This window comes from Pongo abelii, chromosome 1 (assembly GCF_028885655.2).
Source record: "Pongo abelii isolate AG06213 chromosome 1, NHGRI_mPonAbe1-v2.0_pri, whole genome shotgun sequence".
Classification (NCBI taxonomy): domain Eukaryota; kingdom Metazoa; phylum Chordata; class Mammalia; order Primates; family Hominidae; genus Pongo; species Pongo abelii.
This window is the reverse complement of record NC_071985.2, coordinates 206,339,955-206,359,788: the sequence shown is the minus strand read 5'-3', so window position 1 is coordinate 206,359,788 and position 19,834 is coordinate 206,339,955. Positions and strand designations below refer to the sequence as shown.

The window sequence follows — 19,834 nt, the reverse complement described above, 5'->3', positions numbered from 1 at the left end:
GAGACATGCCAGTACCTCCCACTGAGCGTTTCTATTGAGGATCAGCATGTTTAAATGGCATGTCTAAAGCACCTGGGGGAGTGCCTGGTGCCCAGGATAGGAGGAAGCTGAGCTCAGTCAGGCTTCGGCTAGGCATTCACACCCGCTTAGACAGGGCCCTGGTGGTTCCACCTGGGCATCTGAGAGGCAGAAGCTGGTCGTTGTGTTTGTTCCGAGTGTACAAGTGCAGCAGAGACAATAGGGCAGAGCAGTAGAAATGCCTCAGGCTTGGAATGTGGGGCCTCGGTTCCAAATACAGCTCCACCATGTGACTGTGTGGCCTTGGAGAAAGCACAGCCTCTCTACCTACTGCCTTACCTGCACAAAGAGCACAAAGAGCTCACCTCAGTGTGCTGGAGAATGAACTGGGCCATTGGAGTGTGGTCTGTAAACGTGAACGGTGAGCTCATAGGAGGCAGACATGGATCTTCACCTCTCTCCTTTGCAGTTTACCAACCACGTGATAAATTCATTTGTTTAATGAATAGTTATCAGACACCTGCCATGTGCCAGGCACTGTGCTGGGTCCTGGGAATAGAGCTGTGACTAAGTCACATGGAATTTCTGTGTTTATGGCATTTACAGTCTAGTGAAGGAACCAAGTGATAAAGGAGAAACAAAAAGTATGACAAGTGCCATGGGGACCTGAATGGTGTGCATGTTGGGAGGTGGGGGCTTGATGGCATTCTGGGGTTCTTCAGGAAGAAACATTCAAACTAAGATCTAAAGGATCCAAAGGAAGCATTAACTAGATACAAAATATAGCTGTGTGGCCTAGCACGGTGGCTCACGCTTATAATCCCAGCACTTTGGGAGGCTGATGTGGGAAAATTGCTTGAGCCCAGGAGTTCAATATCAGCTAGGACAACATAGCAAGATCCCATCTCAACAAAAGAAAAATTTAAAAAAATTAGCCAGGGGTGGTGGCACACACCTGTAGTCCCAGCTCCTCAGACAGCTGAGGCAGGAGGATCACTTGAGCCCAGGAGGTCAAGGCTACAGTGAGCCATGATCACACCACTGCACTCCAGCCTGGGTGACAGAGCAAAATCCTGTCTCAAACAACAACAACAACAAAGTGTAGCTGTGGGAGATGCAGAGCTCCTGGCATACGGACCAGCATGCTCCAAGGCCCTGAAGCAGGTATGAGTGAGTCACTTTTAAGGAACTGAGAAAACTTGTGTGACTTTACCTGTCACTTAACTGATCAGTGACTCTCATTTGGGACCCTAATAACTTGTCTTCCAGAGGGTAAGGGCATGGTCCTTACTGCCCTAAGTGCTATGAATCTGTTTATAAAAGTCACTCAGGCTGGGCTCGGTGGCTCACGCCTGTAATCCCAGCACTTTGGGAGGCCGAGGCAGGTGGATCACCTGAGGTCAGGAGTTCGAGACCAGCCTGGCCAACGTGGCGAAACCCTGTCTCTACTAAAAATACAAAAATTAGCTGGGCATGGTGGCACGTGCCTGGTAGTCCCAGCTACTCAGGAGGCTGAGGCAGGAGAATCGTTTGAACCTTGGAGGTGGAGGTTGCAGCGAGCCAAGATCACGCCACTGCACTCCAGCCTGCGTGACAGAGCAAGACTCCATCTCAAAAAAAAAAAAAAAAAAGTCATCCATTCTCTCTTTGCTAGTGCCTCACTCTACCCTCCCCTGCCTCTTACCTTCACAGAAACAGACTTTGAGTCTCTGCATCTTTGGGGCTTTCAGGCCCTCATTTAGGGACCTGAACCAGGGCCCTCCTGGCATCAAACGTCTCCTCTTGAACATCCTCAGGGGCTAGATCCAAAGATGCATCTTCCTCACAACCTTTCCCCAATTTTCCAGGATAAGGGTGGAGGCAGGTAGCTCTATGTTGTCAGACTTTGGACTGAAAACAGAGCCATGGGTGGGGGAAAATAGGGAAGGAGAGAAAGGAACAAGGCGCTTACCTTTTCTGGATCTCTGCCCCCAGAGGAGAAGAAGGGACCTGGTGGCGGCGCCCCAGTCCGCCTCCGCAGCACGAGCCGCAAGGACTCCATCTCAGAGGATGAAATGGTGCTGCGGGAGCGAAGCTACGACTATCAGTTCCGCTACTGCGGCCACTGCAACACCACCACGGATATCAAAGAGGCCAATTTCTTTGGCAGGTCCGAGGCCCTGAAGAGGAGGGTGCAGCCCAGATGGCAGCGGGAGGTTGAGTGGGGAGTGTTGGGGCATAATGGTTTTAGAGAAGAATCTCAAATCCCTGCTCTACCTCTGTACCCTTGGGCAAATGGCTTCACCTTTGTCAGCCTCTAAAGTTTTTTAATCTATGAAATGACCAACCTGCCATGCCCATTTATGAGGCCATAACAAGGGCTAATAAGATAACCCAAGTAGAGCCTCCAGCACAGTGCCTGGACTACTCCTTCATCCCCCACCTCCTTCTCCCTCTGTCTGCATGTGCCAGAGCTTGGTTTCTTTATCTGCATTCAAGGAACCTCCCTCTGCTTGAGAGTATGAGGCAGCAGCCCTCCAAGGCTGGTAATCTTGGCACATCTGTTTTGTGCTCAAAACTGTGCCCTGTGTACTAAGGGACAAACTCTGTGTTTCAGACACCATCACCCCCACCCCTCATTTGTAGATGTACTTTCTTTGGGTAGGTGAGACACATGAACATGAATCAAGAATCTCTCCATAGGCCAGGCACAGTGGCTCATGCCTGTAATCCCAGCACTTGGGGAGGCTGAAGCGGGAGGATCTCTTGAGCCCAGGAGTTTGAGACCAGCCTGGACAGCTTAGACCCCCATCTCTACAAAAAATTTTTTTAATTATCTGGGTGTGGTGACATGCACCTGTAGTCCCAGCTATTCAGGAGGCTGACATTGGAGGACCAGTTAAGGCCACGGTCAGTCATGATCATGCCACTGTATTCCAGCTTGGGTGACAGAATGAGACCCTGTCTCTAAGAAAAAAAAAGAATCCATCAAGATGCCCTCTAAATGTCAGTGGTGTGTGAGGGGCACGGGGAGTCTGGATGCCAGAAGCCTGGGACTGCTCAGGGGAGGCTTAAAACAGGGTATTTTAGAGACCCAAGAGATGATGTAAGATGATCCTGGCCCAAGGAGGTAATAATGAACTGTAGGGGAGACTGTCTTGGAGAAATCCAGGTAGTCGCTGGCCCTGGGTTTAAGAGAACAGTGACCAGGGCTATATACATGGAGGAATTCTGGGTCAAGTGCACACCCCAGCGTGTGGGGGACTGAGTGGCTGCAGACTTCCTTGCTCCCCCTTTACCTAGGCCATGCAGCCTCTACGTGAGGCTGTAGGGCAGTACCCCACCTGACCTCCCTGCCCTTTGCCCCCCCGCCAGCAACGCTCAATATATCGTCAGTGGCTCTGACGATGGCTCCTTCTTCATCTGGGAAAAGGAGACCACCAACCTGGTCCGTGTGCTCCAAGGGGATGAGTCCATTGTCAACTGCCTGCAGCCACACCCCAGCTACTGCTTCCTGGCCACTAGTGGCATTGATCCTGTTGTGCGGCTCTGGAACCCCCGACCAGAGGTGAGGGTGCAGGCAAGGTGACCAAAGCCAAGCAGAGAGGAGGGGAGGGACTCTGTGGAAGGCTCCAGTGGAGCTTGCTGGCGTGGGGAAGAGAAATGAGCCACCCAGAGGCTAGAAGCTGCTGAGTAAGCCTTACCCCGGGGCCCAAGGCTGTGTCCTCAGATTCCAGAAGCTCCAAATGCAGCGGCAATTCTCCAGAAGCTGTGCAGAGGCCCTGGTCACAAGGGAACTATGCAGGCTTTGGCATCTGGTAGGCCTGTTTGAATCCAGTCTCCTCACTCGCTGCCTGAGAGACTTCACCATCTCTGACCCAGGCTTTTAATCATCTGTACATTGGGCACGGGAATAGTACCACCTTGAAAGGTTGTGGTGAGGAGTAAAGAAGAGATGCCTGTGAAGTGTCCAGCCCACAAGGACACTTAGGACAGTGGAGTCCCCTCCACTCCCAGGGTGGGTAGCCAGGGAAGCTGGCTTGGTGCCCCCCCTTCCCCTCTGCCCTACTGCTTCCCTCTTCCCAGCTGGCAAAACAAAAGTCAAGTGGTATGTCTGATTCCCGAGATAATTTGCTGTGACTTTTAAAGAGAGGATCCCTATAGGCTTCCCCATTGAGAGGAGAGGAGAAAGAAAGATGAAGCAAGAGTTGTGGCAACAAAACAGAATGGGGTGGGGAAGTTGTATCTGCCCCTTGTCCCAGGTATCCCAGTATGTGTGTCCAACATATCCTGGTGTGTACTGTCCCCCACGTATATCCCAGCATGTTATGACCTGCGTGTATATCCTGAGGTGGCGTGTCCCCCCATATATATTCCAGTGTGAGCACCCCCAACAATATGTAGCCAAGGTTGTGTGTTCCCCTCCACCATACACACCTCCTGGCACGTACGTGTACCTCCCCCTATAGATAGTTTAATCTGTGTATTTCCCTCCCCCACCCCTATACATGTACCCTGGTGTCTCTCCCTCCCTGAGCCCCACGTGTGTCACCTCTTTCTCCACCACAGAGTGAAGACCTCACAGGCCGAGTCGTGGAAGATATGGAGGGTGCTTCACAGGCCAACCAGCGGCGCATGAATGCAGACCCGTTGGAGGTGATGCTGCTCAACATGGGCTACCGGATCACAGGCCTGAGCAGTGGGGGTGCCGGGGCCTCTGATGATGAGGACAGCTCTGAGGGCCAGGTGCAGTGCCGGCCCAGCTAGACCCTCCAGCCCTGGTCCCCAGCCCCTGCTACTGGCTGGACCCTCTGCCCTGGGCAGGAGGTCAGGGGATTCTGTTTTGGTTTGTCTTCCCCACCCCTCTTTTTTTCATTTCCCCTGTTTTGTTTGTTAGTTTGGCGTTAGGGGTGGAGGTTGCTACAACTTGCTGGCTTTCAGACTCTGGGCTGATTGTCCCCTGACTATCCCCAGCCCTGAAAAAAAGAGCAGGAGGGGACAACCCTCCATATGCCCCCCCCATCTCCTGCTTTCATGTCCCTGGAGGGCTCTGGCCTGCCTCAAAACCCCTTCTGCCTCAGGTGGGGAGGAACAAGCTGAACTGTCTTTAGGGACTGTCCTGCCCTTTAGCTGGCAGCAGGAGGAGGAGTGGGATTCCCAATTGGTAAGGGCTCGCCTTGGCCTGTTGCCACTCTTGCTCCCTAGCCTGCAAGGCTAGCTCCCCTGTGGTCTTCAGGAAAGGTTTTGAAAAAGGATGGGTCCCAGCCTCCCTCCAGAGCCACCAGTGTTAGAGCGGAACCAAAAGGAAGGATGGGAGCCCTGGAGTGGGCAAGACCAGGCCACCTGCTGAGGTCACTGTGGAGCACCCTCGCTCCTCTCCTGGCTACTAGCTCTGGCCCTGCACCTACTCTCACTGGCCACCTCTGGAGGCTCTGCCTTTCCCAAGGGCCCTGGCAGAGGGTGGGGCACTGCACCTTACCCCACCCATCCATGCCAGCACTTCTGCACTATGGCCGTTCTCCTCTTGGGCGCTCCTCAGCCTCACTGTGACCTTTCTGCCAGAGCTCCCAGCCAGGCCTACTCTGCTGAGGTGGCGCTTCCTGCTAAGGGCCCTTCTCTGCCCTTTCTGCCCTCCTTCCCATCCCACATGCTGAGCCGCCACAAAGACCAAAGAAGTGATGGCTTTTCTCTGTCCCCTGCTGCTCTGAGGGGAGAGGGGTGGGTCTCCTGAGCCACTCAGATGGGAAAGTCCCTTACTCGGCCCCTCCCTCCCCAGCAGCCCCAAGCTTTACACTGGATGCAGCGATCAACCCACCACTCACCAGGCCTCCCCTCCCCTCTGCCCCCTGGCTCTTAGCTCCAGCTGCTCCAGGTAGTTGGTACATCCTTCCCCCTCTCTCCCTCCCTGCTTCCCCTCAGTGCTTACTTGGCTCCAGCCCTCCAGCTGCAGCCCCTGGGGAAAAGCAGCCTCCCTTCTCCTCTCCCTCTACTCCCTCGCTCCCTCCCTCAGCCCCTGTCTCTGCCAGGTGCCTCCTCTCAGTCAGGCTTCAGAGCAGCCCTGGAGACAGGAGGGCCATGTTAAAAGCTTTTTCACAGTTTTAAGAAGACAAGGGGAGGGTGAGGATAGTGGTGGGGGGTCTGGCACCATCTCATTGCTTTAATCCCAGCAACACAGGTGGCAGCTTCTCCCCCTTCCTTCCCACCCCAGTCCCTCTTCCCACCCCTCTCTTCTAGCTTGGTAATGAAGTATATTTATTGGTGAAGGAAACAGCTGCTGCTGCTTCTCCTGCTGCTGGGACCTGCTCCCCTGTCTCTTCTCCGTGACCTTTCTCTAGCCAGGGAGAAGGGAGAGCAGGAGTATTGGGGCTGGGCCCTGGGGCCCAAGGACCAGCTGGGTCCCCTTTGCTTTCTTGTGTTCCAGCCACCTGCCATTTCCTCCCTGCCTCCCTTCCTCCCCCTGTCCTGCTTCCCACCCCCTGACTGCCCAGCCTGGGCCCTGCAGTGTGGAGAGACACATAAGCCTTACTGTCCTCTGGGGGCAGGAGCCGAGCCTTTTTGTTGCTCCGCTCCCAGGAGAGTGAGGGTGACGCAATTAATTAAAACCATTTTGTTCTAGGTGTGGCTGGTGGCATTTGTGGGGTGCAGATGGGTCTTGGAACCAAAGTGAGGGCACCTGGTCCCTCACCTCTGTAGCTCTATGACTTAGTAACGACACCTCTACTGGGCAGAATGAGGACTGCCTTGAAGGGTCACTGTGAGCAGTGGCCACCCAGCCCAGCAGGGCTGAGTGCAGAGCCCACCTCTCATGGCTGTGATTTGTAATCATCAGCTTTCACTCTCTGGCTGTTTTCTCATCAGTAAAATAAGGGGCTTGGAATCTTAGTGGTTTTTCAAACCATTTTACATTGTGACCCAATATACACATGATTACTTGTAGATATATGTGTGTGTGTGTGTGTGTGTGTGTGTGTGTGTGTGTGTATATATAAAAAATGAACAAAAGTTTTACACAATAATATTTACCCTTGCTATATGCAGTGTACTCTGCTTACCTTTCTGTTTTATTAGGGAAAAAAATATGGTTATAACCCACTAAATTGATTTCACATATGCAAGTTTTTGAAGTGCCCTGGATTAGATAATCTCTTATACTAGAGGTTCCTGAACTTTCTTAGCTCACAGCACCATTACCATCTCAGTAATTTTTTCATGGAGCTTCTAAGTCAAAAGAAATAACAGTTAAATTTATTAAGTAGTTAAGTCCAAATCACTTAAAAAGTACTTATGTCCTAACAAGTTAGTTGCCATTTAAAAAATAATACACCTGAATTGGAAGAAACAATATTTATTTCATTCTTTTTTTTTTTTTTTTTTTTTTTGAGACGGAGTCTTGCTCTGTTGCCCAGGCTGGAGTGCAATGGCACAATCTCAGCTCACCGCAACCACCGCCTCCCGGGTTCAAGTGATTCTCCTACCTCAGCCTCCCAAGTAGCTGGGATTACAGGCATGTGCCACCACGCCCAGCTATTTTTTTTTGTATTTTTATTTTTATTTATTTATTTATTTTGAGACAGAGTTTCGTTTTTGTCGTCCACGCTGGAGTGCAATTGTGCAATCACGGCTCACTGCAACCTCCGCCTCCTGGGTTCAAGCAATTCTCCTGCCTCAGCCTCCCAAGTAGCTGGGATTACAGGTGCCCGCCACCGCACCCAGCTACAAAATTTTTTGTATTTTTAGTAGAGATGGGGTTTCATCACCTTGGCCAGGCTGGTCTCAAACTCCTGACCTCAGGTGATCTGCCCGCCTCAACCTCCCAAAGTGCTGGGATTACAGGTGTGAGCCACCGCGCCCAGCCTTCATTCTTAAACAACTGCAATTACTAATGGGATCTGTGCTGCCCATTGGGCACTGAACAACTTGTTAAATTTTCTAATCAAAGCAGACACTGCTACCTTCATTTCCTGTCCCACATTGATTTTCATTTGCTTTTTATCACAGCAACCACTAAAGACCCAGCTTCTTTTTTTTTTTTTTTTTTTTTTTCTTTTTTGAGGCAGAGTCTTGCTCTGTCGCCCAGGCTGGAGTGCAGTGGTGCGACCTTGGCTCACCGCAAGCTCCACCTTCTGAGTTCACGCCATTCTCCTGCCTCAGCCTCCCAAGTAGCCGGGACTACAGGCACCTGCCACCAGACTTGGCTTATTTTTTGTATTTTTAGTAGAGATGGGGTTTCACCGCGTTAGCCAAGATGGTCTCGATCTCCTGACTTTGTGATCCACCCACCTCGGCCTCCCAAAGTGCTGGGATTACAGGCGTGAGCCACTGCGCCCGGCCAAGACCCAGCTTCTTAAAGATGACATAATCAAAAGGATTATGGCATAATTTAATAATGGAACTGTGAACTACCTTGAGCTAGTAGTTCTCTCATTAGCCAAAGATGTTAAATGTCTTTCAAAATATCCTACTTTGCCCTTGTGAATTTGCTGTGGGTGCCCTCAGGCACCTTGATGCACAGTTTGGGAACTATGGTTTAGTCTGTGGGAATAGTAGTTTCACTACTGAAACTACTGAGAGGTCCTGCCAGAGACACAATAGGTGGTATTATAAAACAGATACTGTGGGCTGGTATCATTCCTCTGTGTACCCAAATTAACGTCTACAGAAGCTTTTTGAAGGCATTTCCAGACCAGGCAAAGGAGGGACAATGTTCCAGACCAGGGAGTAGTGCAGAGTCTCAGGTTTCTTCATGAACCCTGAGTGACTCCATTTGGTCGGATTGTAGAGGGTAGACTGGAGGGGCAGTCAAACTGTGAAGGACTTCCTGTGCCTGGTGAGAGACCACAGACTCGATCCTGTAGGCAAGGGAGGCATTGGAAGACTTCACGAGGGTCTCCATTTCATTTGGAGTTGGTACTCCATTTTTTAAAAAATTAATAGCCTCTACTTTCTAGAGCAGTTTTAGGCTTACAGAAAATTGAGCAGATAGTATGAGTTTCATATACCCCTCTTTCCCCAGCTCTATTTTCCCAACTATTAACATCTTGCATTAGTATGTTGTTGTAATTAATGAACCAGTATTGCTACATTATGATAACTGAAGTCCATAGTTTACATTACGGTTCACTCTTTGTGTTGCAGAGTTCTATGGGTTTTGACAAATGCATGTCTCGTATCCACCATTACATAGTCATACAGAATAGTTTCACTGTTCTAAAAGCACCTTGTCTTCCACCTATTCAGCCCTCATTAGCATTCCCCAAAAAAAGTACTTAGGAATAAATCTAACAACATATGTACAAGGTTTGTATGAGCAAAACTACAAAACTGATAAACCAAAGAAGATCAAGTAAATGGAGAGATGGTCCATGTTCACGGATAGGAAAACTCAATATTAGGATGTCAGTTCTTTCCAACTTGATCTATAGGTTCAACGTGATCCTGCTCATAGTCCCAGCAAGTTATTTTGTGAGTATCACCAACTGATTCTAAAGTTTACATGAGAATGTAGAAGACCCAGAATAGTTCCACTGTTCTACCTCCTTCTGCCTCTCCTGGTGCCGTTTGTGTGCTCATTCATTCTGTGCAGACCTGGTGCCTCATTTGTGAAGCAGCAGCTGAGGAGACTCCAGCACTCGGATGGCTGATGAAAAGCCCAAGAAAGGAGTCAAGACTGAGAATAACAATCTTATTAATGTGAAGGTAATAGGGCAGGATTGTTCCGTGGTGCAGTTTAAAATTAAAAGTCATATACCGGCCTGGTGTGGTGGCTCACACCTATAATCCCAGCACTCTGGGAGGCCAAGGTGGGTGGATCACCTGAGGTCTGGAGTTTGAGACCAGCCTGACCAATATGGTGAAACCCCGTCTTTACTAAAAATACAAAAAAATAGCTGGACATGGTGGTATGTGCCTGTAGTCTCAGCTATTTGGGAAGCTGAAGCAGGAGAATTGCTTGAACCCGGGAGATGGAAGTTGCAGTGAGCCAAGATCGCGCCACTGCCCTCCAGCCTAGGTGACAGAACGAGATGCCATCTCATAAAAGAAAAAAAAAGAGTCATATACCACTTAATAGAGTAATGAAAGTCTATTGTGAATGACAGAGTTTGTCAGTGAGGCAGATCAGATTCTCGTTTGACAGGCAACCAGTCAATGAAACAGACACACCTGCACAGTTGGAAATGGAGGATGAAGATACAATTGATGTGTTTCAGCAACAGACAAGAAGTGTCTACTGAAAAAGGAACCTGCCTCTTTACTCTAGAACTTTGTTCTTATAGACCAAGATTACATTCTCAATTAGAAAACTGCAATTTGGTTTCACCACATCATGACTATTACTATAGTATAGTTTTCTCTATTATTTTTCCCTTACCCATTCCTTTATTGTACATAAAATAATGGGTGTATGTTCACAAGCATTTTGCTGTATTAAATATTAAATGGCCAATGACATCCACTTGATGTCAATCAAAACATACCCGTGGGGAAAAATACTGATTCTTGAAAATTACCTCCCTTTCTCCATCAGTGGCATGCTCATTCAACTCTTATCTTACATTGCAATGTTATTTTGCTCTCACTATTTTAACAAAAAAAAATCCTTGCATACCTTATTCAGTTGGAGAATTTTAATGTTTTTCATTTATCATTGTAAAACCAAGGACAATTTTATAACTTTTGTGTATATAGCTCTTACATGTAGGGCAATCTGTCTTTAACTAGAGATAAATTACTCTTAAAAAAAAAAGAATCCTAAATAGTTTTCCTTTTAAGTCAAGCATCTTGTTGTTTAAATAAACTTCTTGTTAAAAATGGAGAAAAAGAAGAAAGACCCAGAATAACCAACATAATACTTACGAAAAACAAATTCAGAGGATTAACACTGCTGACTTCAAGACTTACTATCAAGCTACAATAATCAAGACAGTGTGGTACTGGCAAAAGAATAGACAAATAGGCCAATGGAACAAATAGAGAACCCAGGAATAGACGCACACAATTACAGTCAGCTGATCTTTGACAAGGCAGTAAAGTCAATTCAATGGAGAAACGATAGTCTTATCAACAAACAGTGATGGAACAACTGGACATCCATATGCAAAAAAAAATCTAAACACTGACCTAACACTGTTTACAAAAGTTAACTCAAAATAGATGACAGACCTAAATTTAAAATACAAAACTATGAAAACTTCTAGAAGATAACATAGGAAAAAATCCAACTTGATCTATAGCTTTAACATAATCCAAGTTGCAGTCCCAGCCACTTATTTTGTTGGATTTGGCAATGAGTTTTTAGATACAACACCAAAACCTCAATCCATGAAAGAAAAAAATTGGCAAGTTGGACTTCATTAAAATAAAAAATTTCTCAGTTAAAGACAGTGGAGAGAATGAAAAGAAAAGCCAAGGACTCGGAGAAATATTTGTAAAACACAGATAAAGGATTTGTATTCAAAATACACAATCTTTTTTTTTTTGAGACGGAGTCTCGCTCTGTCACCCAGGCTGGAGTTCAGTGGCACAATCTCAGCTCACTGCAAGCTCCGCCTCCCGGGTTCATGCTATTCTCCTGCCTCAGCCTCCCAAGGAGCTGGAACTAAAGGCGCCCGCCACCACACCTGGCTAATTTTTTGTATTTTTAGTAGAGACAGGGTTTCACCATGTTAGCCAGGATGGTCTCGATCTCCTGACCTCGTGATCTGCCCGCCTCAGCCTCGCAAAGTGCTGGGATTACAGGCATGAGCCACCGCGCCTGGCCAAGAACTCTTAAAACTCAACGATATGGGAACAACCCAATTTCAAAATGGGCGAAAGATCCGAACACCACACCAAAGATGATTTACAGGTGACTAGTAAGCATATGAAAAGATGTTTAACATTATGTCATTAGGGAATTGCAAATTAAAACAATGAGATACCGTTGCACATTGCACACTTACTAGGATAGCTAAAATGTTAAAACTGTCCACAGCAAATACTGACAAGGATGTAGAGGAACAGGAACTCTCATTCATTGCCAGAGGAAATGCAAAACAGTACAGCCACTTTGGAAGACAGTTTGGCAGTTTCTTACAAAGCTAAACATACTCTTACCATACAATGCAGCAGTCGCTCTCCTTGTATTTAACTAAAGGGGATGAAAACATGACCATGTAAAATCCTGTACATGAATGTTTATATCGGCTTTATTCATGATTGCCAAAACTGGAAGCAACCAAGATGTCCCTCAAAAGGTGAATGGAGGCCAGGAGCGGTGGTTCATGCCTATAATCCCAGCACTTTGGGAGGCTGAGGCAGGTAGATCACTTGAGATCGGGAGTTTGAGACCAGCCCGGCCAACATGGCGAAACTCTTTCTCTACTAAAAATACTAAGATGAACCGGGTGTGGTGGCACGTGCCTGTTATCCCAGCTACTTGGGAAGCTGAGGCAGGCAAATTGCTTGAACCTGGGAGGTGGAGGTCACAGTGAGCCAAGATCGCGCCACTGCATTCCAGCCTGGGCAACGACAGAGCAAGACTCCGTCTCAATTTAAAAAAAAAAAAAAAAAAAGTGAATGGATAAACAAACTGATACAGCCATAAAATAGAATATTATTCATGATAAACAGACATGAGCTATCAAGCCACAGAAAGATACGGAGGAAACTTAAATGTTTATTGCTTTATGAAAGAAGCCAGACTGTACGGGCTACATCCTGTATGATTCCAACTAGATGACTTCCTGGAAAAGGCGAAACTACAGAGACAGCAAAAAGATCAGTGGTGCTCCATTTTTTAAGAGTGTCCACATGTGTGATTCATCCAAAGCATTCATGAGCCTTGCTGATAAGAGAGTCTGGGGCTCAGATGAGCCCATACTGTGAAGGTATAGTAAAGCAGAGATTAGAAATAGGGACTTCTGCATTTGTGGAGGGCAAGTGTGGCCCCAGAGGGCTGCTCTTGTCTCTGCTTAAGAGCATTCCCAAATATTGTTGCAGAACTTAAAAGGTGACGAGAAGTCATCTAGCTCAGAGGCTCTCAGCTCTAGCTGTAAATCAGAATCACCCAGGATGCTTTTATAACTTTCCATGACCCACCCCAGAGATTCTGTTTTAATTGGTCTGAGGTAGAGCCCAGGCATCCGTCTTTTTTTTTTTTTTTTTTTAAGAGATAGGGTCTTGCTTTGTTACGCTGGCTGGAGTGCAGTGGCTGTTCACAGGCACTCCCACTACTAAACAGCATGGGAGTTTTGTCCTGCTCCATTCCTGACCTGGGCTGGCATCCATTGTTTTAAATCATCCCAGGTTCATTTTAATATGCAGCCAGAGCTGAGAACCACTGATCTAGCTCTGTCTCCACATTGTACAGATAGGGACCATAAGTTTCAAAGAGGGGCAGGAAAAGGGATGGGGTTGCCTGAGGCACCCTAGTGAATTAGAACCAAAGTCAGGACTGGATTCCTGATCCCTAATTCCTAGTCCAATTCTTTTTTTTTTTTTTTTTTTTTGAGATGGAGTCTCACTCTGTGGCCCAGGCTGGAGTACAGGGCGTGATATTTCGGCTCACTGCAACTTCTGCCACCCAGGTTCAAACAATTCTCCTGCCTCAGCCTCCCGAGTAGCTGGGATTACAAGCATGTGCCACCACGCCCAATTAATTTTTGTATTTTTAGTAGAGATAGAGTTTTTCCATGTTTGCTAGGCTGGTCTCGAACTCCTGACCTCAGGTGATCGCCTGCCTTGGCTTCCCAAAGTGCTGGGATTACAGGCGTGAGCCATCACGCCTGGCCTAGTACAATTCTTTATAAACCATTTTCTTATAATAGGTCACAATACTTTTTTTTTTCTTTAAATAGAGACAGGGTCTTGCCATATTGCCCAGGAAGGTCTCAAACTCCTGGCCTCAAGTGATCCTCCTGCCTCAGCTTCCCTAAATGCTGGTATTACAGGTGTGAGCCACCATGCCCGGCCCATGATACTTTTGAGCTCCTATTCTGTGTCTGGCATTGGGCCAGGCACTGGCATAACAAAATTGTACACAACATATTCCTTGCCTTCCTGGAGCCTCCAGATTATCTGGAGGAATAGCAAATACAGGGATTGTGCATGGTTGCTGAACACTGGATTTTACTGTGAAATGTGAGTCCTCCCCAGTATATTCTGCCATCATTCAGTGCCCCACACGTGCCAGGTTCTTTGTCAGGTCTAGGGATATTAACATGTCTGGCAGGGGTGGCGGCCCGAAGAAGGAATGTGCCACTTGGTTGCTGTGCCTCCTGCTCCCACCCAGTTCTTTTTTACGTATAAAATAAGGTCCTGGTCCTAATGAGGCCATAGTTTACCCCGATTTTACAGTGATTTAGAGACTCTCACGCTGGTCTCCCCTCATCACTCTAGTAAGTCCTAAAAGGGGTCGTCACCAGGCCAAATGTAGTGGCTCACACCTGTAATCCCAGCACTTTGGGAGGGTGAGGCAGGAGGATCACTTGAGGCCAGGAGTTCAACACCAGCCCAGTCAACATGGTGAAGCCCCATCTCTACTACAAATACAAAAATTATCCGGGCATGGTGGTGCGTGCCTGTAATCCCAGCTACTTGGGTGGCTGAGGCATGAGAATCGATTGAACCCAGGAGGCAGAGGTTGCAGTGAGCCGAGATTGTGCCACTGCATTCCAGCCTAGGTGACAGAGCAAGACTTTGTCTCAAAAAAAAAAGGAACGCAAAGGAGGAGACAACAGACACTGGGGTCTGCTGGAGGGTGGAGGGTGGGAGGAGGGAGAGGAGCAGAAAAGATAACTATCAACATCCAGGCTTAATACCTGGATGATGAAATTAATAATGGCTCACTGGCCAGGCGTGGTGGCTCACGCCTGTAATCCCAGCACTTTGGAAGGCCGAGGTGGGTGGATCACCTGAGGTCAGGAGTTCGAGACTAGCCTGACCAATATGGTAAAACCCCCGTCTCTACTAAAGATACAAAAATTAGCCAGGCATGGTGGCATGCACCTGTAATCCCAGCTATTTGGGAGGCTGAGACAGGGAGAATCACTTGAACCTGGGAGGCAGAGGTTGCAGTGAGCCAGATCGCGCCATTGCACTCCAGCCTGGGCAACAAGAGTGAAACTCCATCTCAAATAAATAAAGAAACAAATAGTGGCTCACTGCGGCCCCCCCAGGCTCAAGCAATCCTCCCGAGTAGCTGGAATTATAGGCATGTGCCACAATGCCCAGCTAATTTTTTTTTTTTTTTTAGTAGAGATGAGGTCTTGCTATGTTGCCCAGGCTGGTCTCAAACTCCTGAGCTCAGGCAATCCTCCCCTCTTGGCCTTCCAGAGTCTTGGGATTACAGGTGTGAACCACCACCCCCAGCCTATTTCTTATTTTAGAGAGAAGGAAACTGATGCCCTAACAGATTCTGCTACTTTCCTAAGGTGCAACAGATATTGACAAAGCTTAAGTTCCAACACTGAGCTGGCTGACTCCTGAGTCCACATGTGTAGCCATCATGCTTTCCTGGGCACCCCAAAGTGGGAGACATATGCTGGTCCTAGCTGTGCTTTCTATAACCTTGGGTAACTTAGCCCACCTATAAAATGGAATGGAGGCCAGGTGCAGTGGCTCACGCCAGTAATCCCAGCACTTTAGGAGGCCGAAGTGGATGGATCACTTGAGGTCAGGAGTTAAGGCCAGCCTGGCCAACATGGTGAAACCCCACCTCTAGTAAAAATACAAAAATTAGCTGGGGCCGGGCATGGTGACCCACGCCTGTAATCCCATCACTTCAGGAGGCCAAGGTGGGCAGATCACCTGAGGTCAGGGGTTCTAGACCAGCCTGGCCAACACAGTGAAACCCTGTCTCTATGAAAAATACAAAAATTTGTAGGCATGGTGGTGCACACGTATAGTCCCAGCTACTCAGGAGGCTGAGGCAGGAGAATCGCTTAAACCTGGGAGGCAGAAGCTGCAGAGAGCCGAGATAGTGCCACTGCATTCCAGCCTGGGCGACAGAGCAAGACTCCATCTCAAAAAAAAAAAAAAAAAAAAAATTAGCTGGGTGTGGTGGTGTGCACCTGTAATCCCAGCTACTAAGGAGGCTGAGGCAGGAGAATCACTTGAACCCGTGAGGCAGAGGTTGCAGTGACCTGAGATGCACTGCACTCCAGCCAGGGCGACAAAGGGAGACTCCATTTCCAAATAAAACAAAAAAATGGAATGGAAAAGGAAGTCGTTTTGTGAACTCTGATGTCTAAACGACCAGTGGGTTTGCTCTGAAATAGTTTATTGCACTGAGTTTGTCCCCTTCATCTCCTCCCCACCATGGGAAGGTTTGGAGTCATAATGGAGAGAGGCCCAGCTTCCAGGGACCAGAGAGGGCAATGATGAAGCTGAGCAGAAGAGAGTACGCTGCCCTCCCACATGCTACATATACTGCAGCATGCCCCTGGCTTAGGCTCTTTCCCCGAATTGAGGTGATTCTTCCCCAGAGCCCTTAAGGAGACCATCTACAGTCAACAAATAACTCCAGTGACATTACCTGAGCACTTCCTCTCTGCCAGTTGCCTAGCTGGATACAGGGACCAATAGATCCAGTTAGTCCCCTTCTCAAGGAGTTCACAGTCTCTTGGGAGCGACAGACATGTAAACAGCTAATGCTAATGCAAGTACACATGAATATTCAATAGGTGGAAACACAGCCTTCGTGCTCTGGGAGCAAAGAGGGAGCATTTGCCTGAAACCTTGAAAGTAGTGTAGAAGAGGAGAGGAAGGACGTCCCCGATGAGGGAATGGTGTGAGCAAACACATGGGGTATGAAGTTCAGGACTCGTTCTGTGAAGGGCAAACAGGCCAGTGAGGCTAACTCCAGGCAAGTCCCGAAGGAGACTGTGAGAAATGAGGCTGGAAAGAAAATTTGAGGGCATTATGAGAGGCCTTGAATGCCAGGAGCGAGATATCCTGAGAGAGGAGATTTGTGAGTCCTGGGGACTTATACATGGGGCCAGTTGAGGGGGTGCTCTGACTCCCACCAAGAGAGGAAATGCCCCAAGCTCACCCTTCAAACAAGCAGCATCTTACCCTCAAAGGTTTCCTAGCTTGACAGTTTCAGCTCTGGCATCCTTCCCTCCCCCAGCCAAACCCATAAGTGGATCCAGATGGTCATTCCTATTTTAGGTTGGGGTGTGTGTTGGGGGAGGGATAGCTCTGAAACCTATCAATCCTGTCCCAAGCTCAGCCATAACAGGAGCTTCCTCCAGGACCCTGCTGTGATCCTGTGAGCCTGGAAGGAAATATTAGTCTTTGATGGAGATTTCCCATCTGTTTATGGGTGATAAGGAAGCAACAGCAGAGGAGTCCAGGGCACAGGCCAGAGAGACTCTTACAATTGGGTGAGAGAACCAAGGTGTATATGTGAGAAGGAGTGTTCTGCAGGGATGAATCCATTATTTAAAAAAAAAAAAAAAAGAAAGAAAAGAAAAGGCCGGGCGCGGTGGCTCACGCCTGTAATCCCAGCACTTTGGGAGGCTGAGGCAGGTGGATCACGAGGTCAAAAGATCGAGACTGTCCTGGCTAAACATGGTGAAACCCCATCTCTACTAAAAATACAAAAATTAGCTGGGTGTGGTGTTGCACACCTGTAGTCCCAGCTACTCGGGGAGGCTGAGGCAGGAGAATCACTTGAACCCAGGAGGCAAAGGTTGCAGTGAGCCAAGATCGTGCCACTGCACTCCAGCCTGGTGACAGAGTGAGACTCTGTCTCAAAAAAAAAAAGAAAAAAAATCTTGTGGATGGGTTGTGGTGCGGGGCAAGCCTGGGAGACAGGGCCCAGAGGATCTGGCTTCTACCTCCAGGTACCTGGCCCTCCTCATGCCACGTTTCTGCAGCTGCCTAGGCCAAGGGTAGGATGATGTGGACCTTAGGAAAGGAGCCAGGGCTCTGTCGTCTGACCCTCTGCCTGAGCACTGTTCCCACCAACCCAAGCCCATTAAAAAGGCTTGGGACACCAAGAGGTAGCAGGTTCCTGCGTTTAGACTGTAACCAGCATGTGATACCAAGCCTGTAAGTATTTGCCTTTCATTCAATTTAACAAATATTGATTAAACAAATACCATGTGCTAGGCACTATACTGGGCATTGAGTATACACACGTTAGCAAGACAAATAGAGTTTCCAGTCAAGTGGGGGAGGCAAATAGTACATAGCTACAAAGAAGCTATGAAGAAAAAGAACAGGAGATTAACGGGGGCTTTCTCATTTAGATTGGGAGACCAGAGATGGGCTGAGAAAGTAATATTTGATCTGAGACTGGAAGAATGAAAGTTAGCCGCTTTAAGTGGATAGGAGTAGTATTTCAGGCAGAGGGGAACAGTGTGTGCCAAGTCCCTGGAATATGAAGGAGTGCATGAGAGGAACTGAAAGAAAAGGCCAGGATGGCTGTAGTATAGTAAATAAGGAAGGGGCATGGGTCCAGATGGTGCAGGGCTTTGTGAGCCATAGTAAGATATTTGTGTTTCATACGAAGTGCAATGGGAAGCCATTGAAGGTTGGCAGATTAAATGTGGTACGTGTATTAGTACTACCAAACTCGTGGCAGGCCCTGAGAGACTTACTTTGGTTGTTTATTCATCAATACCTACAATAAATGTTTAAAGGGTACCCAGCAACCCTGTGCTAGAATTATGGGTTGACAGTCACGGTAGGGAGATGTCTAAGGCACAGACCTTCCTGACAGCCTGTGGTCCAGAAGAGATTAGATAACTACAGTGATTGAATCAAGAAGTCATGTAATTTATTCTCAACAACTGTAAACTACACACCTAATCTATTCCAAACCCTGTGCTGGATGCTGGTTGTTGCCCTTCAAGGATCACACACTGCACAGGGGTCAAGGAGAGGTACAAATGTGCTCAAAGAATTTGGAGTGGGTTAGAATCATTTTCTAACCCACTGTAATCATTATCACACCTGTGAATCTGTGAGGTCTTTATAAAACATCCATTTGTTCAATCACCTAATGAATCAGTAAACATCTAGTGGGCATATGCTTTGCACCAGGAACTGTGCCAGCTACTGAAGTCAAGGACCTTAGAGTTCCATAGCAGAGACAGACATCCCCCACAAAAAAACATGAAAATATTAGGTGCTACAAACAGGACAGCAAGCTCTCCATAGATCAGCATTGAGGGAGGGTAATTCAGTGGAAGAAGGACCTTCCCCAAATGGGAAGCTCCTAACTTCCTGACTGCATTTGTCCATACCTTCCTTTACGATTACTCTTTTTATTCTTTTTTTTTTTTTTCTTTAAGCCTGATTTTTAGTGGCAGCCTTCCTTCTGACTTTGGGCTGTCCCCCACTTCCCCTCCCCACTCCAGTAGACTTCATTTTCTTTGTCTTGACATCCTTTAAAAAGCCAAAAGGCTCCAACATTTGAGCCTGGCTTCTCTCTAAGTATGGTTGTGTGTGATCTCAAACAATTAACTTCCCTGAGCCCATTTTCCCATTTGTACAATGAAGGGATTGGATGACATCTAAGGCTTATGATTTACTCCAGTAAGTATTCACACTCTTGCACACGCTGCTCCGCACGGCCTTCCTTTCTTTGCACCGCTGCACTCATACTTCCACTCCTGTACCACATGGCAAACATCAAGACTCAACTCAATAATATCCTATCTTCCAGCAAGTCTTCCCTGTACATCCAATAAAACACACACACACGTGCGCACACACAACTGTAGTCTTCCTTTATGCTACCACTACCTCGTGGAGAGGGCCACAGAATGAAAAGGGCAAGGGAGGTATAAGTCTTGGGTTTGGGCCGGGCGCGGTGGCTCACGCCTGTAATCCCAGCACTTTGGGAGGC

General features: G+C 47.8%; 1 protein-coding gene across 3 annotated transcripts in view; it reads left to right on the top strand.

Moving 5' to 3' along the window:
* Positions 1-6,612, top strand: part of WDTC1 (WD and tetratricopeptide repeats 1) — a 73,082-nt gene extending 66,470 nt beyond the window's left edge. For all 3 annotated transcript variants that reach the window (XM_054539279.1, XM_009233158.3, XM_063714111.1), the window contains exons 14-16: positions 1,993-2,167; positions 3,373-3,565; positions 4,567-6,612. In XM_054539279.1, the coding sequence (XP_054395254.1) occupies positions 1,993-2,167; positions 3,373-3,565; positions 4,567-4,764 (566 nt within the window). In that variant the 3' untranslated portion in view covers positions 4,765-6,612. The remainder of the gene's footprint in view (positions 1-1,992; positions 2,168-3,372; positions 3,566-4,566) is intronic.
* The last annotated feature ends 13,222 nt before the right edge of the window (positions 6,613-19,834 follow it).